Below are 11,478 nucleotides of genomic sequence, written 5' to 3' on the forward strand. Positions count from 1 at the left end.
AGTAAATAATTAACCATTTTATTTTCCATTTAACCTGTAGATATGTAACATACATAATGTACATTTTAAAAAAAGCCTTAATCTATTTAACAGGTGCAATTTATCTTTCAGAAAATACAAAAATATGCAATACTAGTGTGCAAGGTTTATGAAACAATTATGAAATACCGTAAAACTCCAAATAGGAATATGTAAGCAGGAAAAACATAATACGGGCATTCATACAAAAATCACAGCAAACTCATAAAAATAAGTGCAAATGTAACTAGAGCATCTATATACAAATGCAAAATGCAAAAGTTAGGAAACTTCACTCCTTTCAAATATTTTAGCCACCTTTTCAAAACGTTTGTGCTTTCCCATGTTCTTGCATTGCCACTCAGTGAGGGACATTTTGGGTCCAATGCTCTTTTGGCGTCCTCTGTAGTTCCTGAAAGGGAGGGCCAGTTTGATTTTTCCCTCACCAAATGTCTATTTTTGAGACGTGTGTACCTCTGTGTGAGGTCGGAGATACATTTCCATGGTTTTCCAGAAGATTTGTGACCTACTTGAGCCATCAGACCTCGCAGTTCACGGACAGCATCTTTAAAGGAGGGATGCGGCATTTTAAAAGTTAAGGCTGGAATTATGACTTTGACACTAGAATTCCCAGGAAATTTCTTACCGCTCCACAATGACCAGTGGACAGCCAAAAGGCGGTGTTTTTTTTTAAACTAACAACTCAATGTCACCATTTGTCTGTAAATGCGGCAAGGTGGGGTTGTTCAAATAGAAGGTGGTGGGTGTAGTGTTGAGAGATGCTTAAGGAGTTTGTGCACAGGATCAATTGGGAAAATGATCTAGTCAAAAAATACGAAAAAAAATACGACAAAACTAAATATAAGATTTAATGCTTCAAAACAGGGACCTAGTATATTATTGTGTTTTAATTCTGATAAGAAAAAAATACAATAGAAATACTTCAAAAATACTATTACTGAAATATTACATCAGAAATACGAAAAGGAATTTTACTACAGTAGTGGTAAAAAATATTGAAGAAATACTACATGTGGAATCACTCCAAAATACTTCGATGGAAATACAACAAAAATACCACTACATATGACTAATAATAAGTAAGTAAGTAATAATATAAAACAAAAATACTGCTACATAAATATTACAACAGAAATACTCCAAAAATACTGCTACGTAAATATTACGACAGAAATACTACAAAAATACCACAGATATACTACAAAAATACGACAAAAATACAACTAGAGTAAATTAACGTCTGCCCGGACACCCGGGGCGTGCATCTTTTAGGTTGGGCGTACTACTTACAAAACGTCTCCGCCCGGGTGGCCGACAACTTTTTCAGGCAAAAAAACAAAACTAAATATTTTTTTTCAAATCAAAAGTTTGCTTTATTCCGATTTTGAAATCTTCGTTCGGTTTGGACATTTCAGAATTTGGGTTTGTTTGGCAATTAGCATACGCGGCAGCCAATTAGAAGCCTGCATCGAATAACTTAGTGCTTCCGGACTTTGCTGAGCGTTATACGGTTGTGCATTTGCATATCATTTTGCTAAGTAGACGCACATAGAACACAAGAAAAATGGATAAGGGGTTAGGAATCAAGCCAAAACCTTAGCCCCAGAAGAAATATTTAAAAGAATCTAACAAAATTGATGACGCTACAAAACGTAAACGTACATTAAAAGCATCATGGAAGAGGAGTTCACATGGCTTGTAGCAGATGACGCAAACATTGCATGAATGAAGATGAGTAAATACAGGTACATACTGATGGCAGATGGAAAACAGTGATGCTATAAACATGCAATAAATGTTATAAGTAGATTTATAATAAACTTAATTTTAAAGTGTTGTTCATTTATATATTCTGATTATCAATCCTTAATACTTTGCATCAATGGTTTTTTTTGCAATTAGTCGTCTTATTGTGTTTCAAGTTGTGTAAAAAGGGGCAGGGAACTTTTCAGAGTTGTCTGCCCTGGTGTCTGGCAACTTTTTGTCATGAGTTTCAGACACTGGAGTAATACTACAAAAATGTGGGCAGCCAACGCCCCCACCAAATATTCTTATCTTCACATTAGCATGCGAAGGGTTGTGGTGTTAACACTAGAGTTTGCCTTATTTACAGATTAATTGTGAAATTAATCCAGTCAGTTGGCTGTCCTTTGGGCATTTTACGTCGTAATGCCAAATGGCTTGGCGGTGTTACTTCTAGTGTTAAGCAGGAAGGTGGTAGCAGAGTAAAACATATTTTGCCATTATTTCTTATCCATGCTCGAATAAAGTCTTCTTTTTTCATCTTTTTGGGGATTTGTTCCTCCCCAAACAGGCCGGATAAAAGTAAGGTCAAAGCAGATAGCCGCGATGGAAAATAAAGCATAAGGCCTCTTTGAACTCAGTTTGTCATTGTTAACACATACTCGATAAAGAAACTTCTTAAGAACGCCTCGAAATAGGCACCCCATCTTTAAATCAGGGATTTCAAACTCAATTTACTCAGGGGCCGCATCCGGTTTTCAAAAAGCAGAAACTCACATGATTATGTCAATGCTTTCAATGTTGTTTAGGCTTCAGTTCAACAGCAATGACTATCTCCTTCCACACTCCGGCAGCCCCTCGTTTCACATTTCACTTTAAATAAAATATTTTCCTATCGGTTTGCAAATACATCATTCATTAAATTAGATATTTTGTTTCATTAATTAAATGTCATACTGTGCTGTGGGAAATTATACAATTTATGTGCCTGTGCACTCTAGGGAAATCTATCTTTCATTTGGATTTACTGGTGGTGCCCGCCGGATTTTTTCCCCCCCAACGAAATAAATGTGTCTTGGCTCAAATATAGTTGAAAAAACTGCACAGGTTAGGGCAAGTTAAATTCAAGTGTTTTAAAATTTAAGACCAAGTTGACAAAAAAAAAATAATAAAAACAAACAAAACAAAAAAAACACGAATATTTCTTACACACATTTCATTGTGCTTCGTACACATTACCTGGCACAGATTTTAGCCATGTGGGCAGCACGGCGGGGCAGTGGTTAGCGCGTGGGCGGCACAGTTCTGAGGTCGTGGGAACCTCCTGCGTGGGTTCAAATCCAGCTCCCAGCCTTACTGTGCGGAGTTTGTATGTTCTCCCCGTGCCCGTGTTCTCCCACATTTCAAAGACATGCATTTCAGGTGAATTGGCCGGTCCAAATTGTCCCTAGGTGTGAATGAGCGAGTGAGTTGTCTGTCCCAGTTCAGGGTGTCCGCTGCCCACTGTCCGATGATTGCTGGGATGGGCTCCAGCACCCCCGCGACCCTACTGAGGATAAGCGGTGCAGCTGATGAGATGAGATGAGATTTTAGCCATGGCGAAAACATTCGTTGACAGCCACTTCTTATCAAATGTACACTTTCCGGGCATGTTCAAAAGTAAATGCCTCTGTCTGAAGTTGCTATGGATATTGTAGGTAGACCTTAGACACAAGTCTGCTCTGAAAGACCCGACTGAAACCCCATCACCATTTGGATAGTTATAGTAGTCACGGGACGTTGCCACGAATGTAAATCAGTGAATTACTGCAAAAGAACAATTTATATTTGTTACTAAACCTTTTTAGTTTTAACAGACAAAAATCGTACTCATGCGTTCACATTTTTAAGATTTTCGCAAATTTGATTTAATAAATTTTAATGTCAATTAAGGCCTTATTTTTATAATAATGAATTCAATGCCATTTAAGACTTTTCAAGGATCCGCGGGAACCCTGCAAGTACATTTTGAGTGTCGCCTGATAAGTTAGCACAGATGAAGCGTTAATTTCAAACAAGCGCGGGCCACTCCAACATTAAGCTTTCATATAATGTCAGGGGCCCCAAACTATTACCTTAAGGGCCGCAGATTTGAGACCCCTGCTTTAAAGGATGGAACTTGACGCCCCTTTGTTTAGCAGCTGTAAAAGCGCACACAAGGTTACCTTGAGCAGCATTTTTTGGCTCTCTTATCTGTTCCTGAACAAAGTCCACATACATCCTTTTGTCCTGCTCCCAATCTTCCTCATTGTCCAAAACCAACTCTCTGGAACAAGACAGTGAAATACAGCGAATTAGTGATGGATCTGCCTATCCAATGCAATATTGGCACATGTATTAAAAACAGTGGTGTCAAACTCATTTTAGCTGGCCGGGGGCCACATGTATGACAATAAGTCTCACGGGGGCCAGGCTAGTTGATTGAAGAGAAAGAGAGTAAGGAAAAGGGAGAGGGAGAAACAGAGAGCAAACGTGGGAGAGAGAGAGAGAGAAAGGGAGAAAGAAATGAGAAGAGAGAAAAAAACTACCAAAGAGAAAAATTAAGAGAGAAATAAAGTTAGAAAAAGAGAGACAAAGAGAGAAAGAGTGTTAGAGAAAAAGAGAAAAAATGAGATAGGAGACAGACAAAAATACACAAAACGTGAAAGAGAGAAAAAGAGTGAGCAAGAAAGTTATAAAGAGAAAGAAAGAGAGAAAGAGTAATAGAGAAAGAGAAAAAAAGAGATAGGAGACAAGAGTAAAAATACACAAAGCGAGAAAGAGAAAAAGAGTGAGCAAGAAAGTAAAAAAAGAGTGAAAAAGACAGAGAGGAACAAATACCCAGTTTTTACTCATTCATTTTTAATAGAGTGTGTACTCTATAAGAAATAAACACACTGTAGCCTCCACAGACTCCCCTACTATGCAGCAAATGGCATTAGCCAAGTGAAGAGGAGCAGGGAGGGTATTCCGAGAGCGGTGCAGGGAATTAAATGGAATGAACCATTTCAAGGCAGTGAATTTCTCCGATGTTGTGCTGTTCACATTTTTGTTTTGTTAAACATGTTTTTAATCTAGCCATTTTCATTAAATACAAAGTGTGGGTTAGTTGTTTGAGGGAGCCACAAAAAGTTGAAAGTTAAATATTTTCTCTATTACCAATGCCCAACCGATTTGAAAGAGACCTTAAGTTTTATTTTCAATTGCACCTATCTGCTTTTCGAGGCGGAACAACCGCCAAGAATGTGAAAAAGGAAGAGTTTATTCGAGCGAGTCTAAGAAATATAGGCAAAACATGTGTTACTTTGCTGCCATCTCTTGGCTTAAAGTCATGATTGCAGGCTTAAGTTTTCAAACGATGCACCACCCCACCTTTAAACCTATCAAGTCAAGCCAAATTTATTTGTACAGCCCTGACTCACAAAATGTCTTTAAGGACTGCACAGGTTACAATTACATCATTCCCTGATCTTAAACCAAAATGCAGCATGAGGAAAATAAGAAACCTTGATGAGAGGCCTCACAAGTGGTAATCTCCCATCCCCCTATCCTGTCCTTTATTAAAGCCCCAATGTGTAATACAGTGGTACCTCTACTTACAAATTTAATTTGTTCTGGGAGTAACTTTGTACACTGAAAACTTCATAAGTAGAGTTGCCATTTGAATGTAATGCGCTAATCCGTTCCAAGCCCTGCGAAATACAGTATGATATGTTTTTTATAAATCATTAAAGAGCATCAGAACCTGAAACAAATCCATCCATCCATCCATTATCTGCTCTGGTAAGCCTCAGTAGGGTCGCGGGGGTGCTGGAGCCCAACCAGCCATCTTCTAGCAGTGGGCAGGGGACACCCTGAACTGGTTGCCAGCCAGTTGCAGGGCACACAGAGACAGACAACTCATTCGCTCATTCACACCTAGGGACAATTTGGCAACTTGACATGCATGTTTACCGCAGTGCCCGGAGGAAACACACTCAAGCACGGGGAGAACATGCAAACTTCACACAGGAAGTTTCGATCTCATGACCTCAGAACTGTGCCGCACACGCGCTAACCACTGCGCAGCCGTGCTGCCCATGAAACAAATACATGTTAGAATTAGATTACCGCACAATAGACATAAAACGAGAGGCACATAATGTAAAAACAAAGAATAATGGAAAAAATAAAAATATTGAGTTACTATTTTGCCCCGAGTTTCTTTAAAATTTGATCCAATAACGTTTGCTTTTGCCGGCTTTTGACAATCCATCGGAAATAGGCGAGGCAGCCATAGCGATAGCCCGACTTGTCAAATCTTTTTCCGGGTAATTCCTTTCCAAAAATTCTGGAACTCCATGAATTTTTCCTAAAATGTCTTTGGTCTGGGCTGAGTAAATGAAGTTCTCCTCCCCGCTATCTTGCCGGAACTTCCCCCTCTTGGTCGTCTCTGAACTCTGACGCAAAGAGCATGCTTCGAGCATACATGCGCACTGATTTAAGTGATAGCCCCTTTGTTTACGTTTGGGAAACTAAGGGAGGGACTAATAGCAGCGCGTACTGTACTGTATTTCTGACTTCATATCTAAAACAACTTTCTAACTAGAGGCAATATTTTCCCGTAACTTGAAAGTTTTGTATGTAGAGTAAATAGTAGTAATATCAGTACAGGTTCTACTGTATTTGACCGTTAGATGACACTGTGTTGTCTGTTGCGAGCAAGGGCCGGTGCCACAGAGCACAACGTGGTGGCCTCATGCTAGACAATCATGGCACCGACCTAAGTGGGGATTAACTGTGTGAAAGAAATACACATTTCTTGAACTATGATTTATGTATTTTAGTATTACGTATAAAGTATTTAAATTATTATTGTATATATTTTTTAATAATTAAAAGGTTTATTTATACCACTTGGATGCACGAAATATTACACACTGTCCCTTTAAGACAGGGGTCTCAAACTCATTTGACTTGAGGGCCACTGGAACTAGGATCTGGGTGAGGCTGGGCTGAATTGGGCTTTCCACAAGAAAAAATCCTGGTTTGAAAAAGAAAAGAAAACTAACTGTTCACAAACATCTTTTTTTTTTTAAATGCTAAAAATTGAGATCTAAAAATAAAATATATCAAGAATTAATCAGAAATGAGTAATGAAAAAAATCAATCAATAACAAATGAATCCATCATTTGCGTGGGCTGCACGTACAACAAAGGGACAGCGAGTACTATTTTACTACAAAATGTTGCTTTATTGTGCCGTGCAACCAAGAAGGAGTGCTGAAAAGAAAGAAGATAAACTAGAAAGGCTTAAATTGACCAAACCACAACATTTTTCTTTTTTTGCCCAGCCTTTTGCAAAGAAAGAAAAAAGGGAAAAAAGAAAAATACGAGATAAAAAATTCAAAAAAGGGATAAAGGAAAAGACAAAGCGTGAATAAAAAAGGTGAAAAAAATAGAAAAAATTAAAAAGCAAGGCAGAATCAAGGTAAAAAGGTTTTTGGGGGTACCTGTAGCAGCAAGATGGCTGACAATGATGTCAGCTCCATCTGACTGAGGCTAATATTATGTAAAATAAATGCAAATTTCTCTACCTTTGAGTATTTTGAAACATAGATATTTATTACATGAATCATGTATTTATGCTTACTTTTTATTTCAGTATTTGTTTTTTTTTTAAATAAATTCTACCTATCCCACCAGCAGGTGCCTAATAATACACACTGTCCGATTAGACATTCATATGAAGGCTCAAACCATCACCCTGGGGCCGCTAATTTGAGACCCACTTAAGGAATAGAGTTTTAAAAATCCTATAATTTTTTGTGGGTTTGGGGTAATGTAGGAGTAATTTTAAGTACTTATTTATCATACATTTGCCGTGGTAGATATATACATTTGCTGTGATATACATTTATAATTGCTGTGATACGCATACATAGTCACAATATATTTGCTGTGTTATTGACTCCATACTTAGTGTTTTCAGTTTTGGTGTAGTTTCCAAACCCAGCCATGCCGACAAGTTTGCACCCGCCTGATAGAGATGTTGACGAACCTTCCGACATCAAGGCATGACATTGCAACATGTGAGCCCTACTCTGAGAATGTTGAAGGACCTTTCTGCGTCAAACCATGAAGTTGCTACATTTAATCTAATGCCTTGTACCTATAAAATGTCTGTCCAAATAAACCACGGGGGGAACGCTGCATTGCCGTCCCAAAAAAAAGGCTAACAGTATTTTCCCCGTCGAGGAAACTTAAATTTGTGTCTCCGTCTCTTTCTTTGGTGATAATTACAAAAGATCTTTACAGATAAACCTGACATTTTAAATGGTCTTTCGAGAGCCGTATCGCAAGACACCTGATGGAGTCCAATGGTGGAGCCAACGACCAGATGACCGTGGCCACGGCAGCAAAACCTTTTTCAGGAATGGACCTCGGTTCCATTGCTGGAGTCTGAACGGTTGACGCGAAGCCAGGAGACAAGAAGCACCTTGGATGAGGCGCTCATGATTGGCTGAGATGAGTGAATGGGGTAACAAAGAAGGACGAGGTCCTTTAAGTACTTAAAATCTGCATAGATAGAGTGAGTCTTTAAAACCTTAGTACAGACAGATGTAGTGTATAAAACTGAGGATAGAAGGAGTCTTTATCTACAATAAATGTAAATAAATGACTCGAGTTACAGAGATGGGGAGTCTATAAAACTGAGGAATAAAATAAAGCCGTGAGAATATGAAGTCAATGTCACGCAATAATAGACAGAATAGGAGTCTTTAAAACTGAAATGGAGCGACGGTGTGCCACGTCTACATTTAAACTCCGTATGTTGTGAATATGAAAAAAGTGTGAGTGGAGATTTGCAACCTCATTTAAACACGACTATTGACTGACAACTGTCTGGGAATTATAGGTAAGAATTCCCCGCCACTTGTGGTAGAAGCTTGGAAATGACCTAAGACAGATAAATTGTCAACCTGTTCGGGAACCGGGAGTCAGCAGAGTTCACCGCAAGTGAACCGCTGCCTTCCACCATGGGGACATCAAACACGAAATCAAACCATAAAAAAGCTGATTAAAAGGATACGAAGCAACAATTGACTGGAAGTTTGTAGAAAACCAATTTCCTTCCAAAATAAAATACCTAAATTTGTGGATAACTAAATATGAATTCGCTAGCCAGCTTAACACACAAAAAATCTGACAGGGTGCTTGGGTGGTTAAATTTGGTTAAAAACGGGACGGTTACGCCCATGTTTGAAATGAAATGATCTGCATTTATATAGCGCTTTCCAAGTCAAGACTTCCCAAAGCGCTTTACAGTGTGCTTCACATTTCCAAACAGCGGCCGTGCAGCCATGTAAGGCGCTAACCTGCTTATTGGGGGCATTAGGGGTTCAGTGTCTTACCCAAGGACACTTCGACATGTAACACGGAGGAGCCGGGATTCGAACTGCGATCTCTTGATCCCAAGACGAGCGCTCTACCTCCTGAGCAACTGCCTCTGTAATTTTACTTTTTTTACATATCCTCACTGTGTTTTTTCACAGCTGACAGCTGAAATATCTGAGCAACCTTTTTGTATGCTTCACCTAATCGATTGTCAGCGGGGCTTATATACTAAAGTAGTCCCTTGGGGGAGTACCCCTCAAAGCGAAAAAATAACAAATTGCCACGACACATATTTAACACGAATAAAAGAATCAGACATATTTTTCATTTGCACAAATGCTTAGAGAAATAATACAAATTGATTGTATATGTAAACTTGGCAGATATTTATCAAAAAAGGTTTAAATAATAAAAACAACTACACTATACACATATAAATACAAGAAATGTGAAGAGAACAATAATATAACATTTTTTAGAGAGCCAGTCGAGGTGAAATGTCCCCTGCGCAGCCCCTACCATACGCTTTTCCTCACTCTGCACACCTTCGCAGCAAGCAGGGGCGTCAAAGCTGCAACGATTTACCATAGGCAAAGTGATATGTTGTTAGATAATTTGGGGCGCAAATTTATTTTAATTATTTTTAATTTTGTGGGAAGTTTGCGTGCCACCCCCTATGTGTCATAGTAAAATACCTGCCTCCCCTGTGCCCAATACCATGACAGCCAGGAGTGGGCAAACCTTTAAAGTCGCTGGCCGCAACAGGTTTAGAAATTTAGCCAGGGGGCTCTGGCCTGGCATTTGCACTCATGAATAAATATATATGCAGATATTTACATGTCCATGTGATATTTCTTTTTATGTTTGATTTTTATTGGATTAAAAATAGAATGAAAACCTTCTATTTCTGAGTGTTTCAACTCAGATTACACAATATTAGGAGCAGACGTGCGCAAAGCCAATCTTGATTCAATTTTACGCACGATTAGCCCGCGCACGTGTGCATAGTCATGGATTGACTTCTAGAAAGAGAAGTCAAACGTTTACAACTAAATGTCAAAAAATTGGCCACTGTAAAATACACAAATGCAAAGTTTTAAGGGCTGTGAAATGGTAAGGCCCCCCTTCGGAAATGCCTTGACCCACCATTAGAAAAAAGTGTTAAATGTAATGTTTAATTTTTCAAATTGTGATCAAATTTGACAAGGTAAGGGGTCAGCTTCAAGTTATTGTCTCCCCTGTTTTTAAGCTAAGATGCTCATGCTGTACTCATCTGCAGGCATTTAATTACAAAAAAAAAAAAATCAAGCAAAAAAAAACAAACAAACAAACAACCATCTATTTCTGTGTGTTCCAACTTAGATTACTCAATGTTTTTAACACTTGCAGTGATTATTTCAGTTTGGGAAAAATCTTCAGTGTGTTACCTTTTAAAAAAACCCAAAACTGTTCATATACTCCAAACGCTTCAAGAACCGCATTCAATTTACTTTGGATTGGGATTTGAGGCAAATTTTACAGGATTAGTGAGGGGTTTATAACAATACTGTTAAGGTCTCCAATATGTAATTCTCCAGTACTTACCTTCCACAAAGGGTCAATGTATTACTGGTACTGGGTACTGGCGAGTTGTCAGGAGCATCTCCACAACGTACAGATTGTGTGGAGCTGGAAGTAGGCTGACCACAAACACGTACCACCGACTTCACCTTAAAACAAAAAAAATGTAGTATCTCAACACTGTTGCGTGTTGTTCAATACAATTGATTTACAGTGGTACCTCTTTATAAGAGCACCTCTAAACAAGAGAATTTCTGGATACATGTTTTCTTCAATAAAACTCAAGCTCGTTTTTAAGAGGAAGATCCAGTTCATGAGCAGGGGCTACCACTAGAAACCGCCTAAGACCGCTTGTGACTTCGTAACTTTAGAAATCAGCTATATCAGTTTGCGCATGCAAACTACTGCAGGCAAAAAAAGAAAAAAAAAAGTGCTGTAAATTATTTTTGTGTATTTCAATTTCAAATGACAGTACTTTTAATTCATCATCAACAGTTTCTCAATCTCTTACCTGTCAACCTCCCTTGCAAAATCTCCTTATTAAACGATAAACACAACACGAAAGCACTAAATCAGATATTTAGTTTTGTAGTAAACTTGTAGTCTTTTTGCCAACTGACTCTTTATGCATCCATGAACACCACACCCATCACATTCCATTTGAACAACCCTACCTTGCTGCATTTACAAAACAATGGTGACAAGTTGGCCCATTGTGTTGTTAGTTTTGAATAACGAAGC

At 38.5% G+C, this 11,478-nt stretch overlaps 1 protein-coding gene across 10 annotated transcripts in view; it reads right to left on the reverse strand.

Annotated features, from left to right (window-relative positions):
* s100pbp (S100P binding protein) overlaps positions 1 to 11,478 on the reverse strand; it is a 66,794-nt gene that overhangs the window by 43,394 nt on the left and 11,922 nt on the right. For 4 of the 10 annotated variants that reach the window (XM_088353806.1, XM_088353805.1, XM_088353804.1 and 1 more), the window contains 3 exons: positions 10,762 to 10,886; positions 3,987 to 4,087; positions 5 to 583 (listed from right to left, as the gene is read on the reverse strand). In XM_088353806.1, coding sequence (XP_088209932.1) covers positions 231 to 583; positions 3,987 to 4,087; positions 10,762 to 10,886 — 579 coding nt within the window. In that variant the 3' untranslated portion in view covers positions 5 to 230. Of the gene's footprint in view, positions 1 to 4; positions 3,589 to 3,986; positions 4,088 to 10,761; positions 10,887 to 11,478 lie in introns of those variants that run through there. The other 6 variants (XM_088353808.1, XM_088353809.1, XM_088353807.1 and 3 more) reach the window with 5 other exon arrangements.

This window comes from Urocampus carinirostris, chromosome 15, assembly GCF_059441175.1.
Source record: "Urocampus carinirostris isolate Australia breed hairy pipefish chromosome 15, RoL_Ucar_1.0, whole genome shotgun sequence".
Taxonomy (NCBI): Eukaryota; Metazoa; Chordata; class Actinopteri; order Syngnathiformes; family Syngnathidae; genus Urocampus; species Urocampus carinirostris.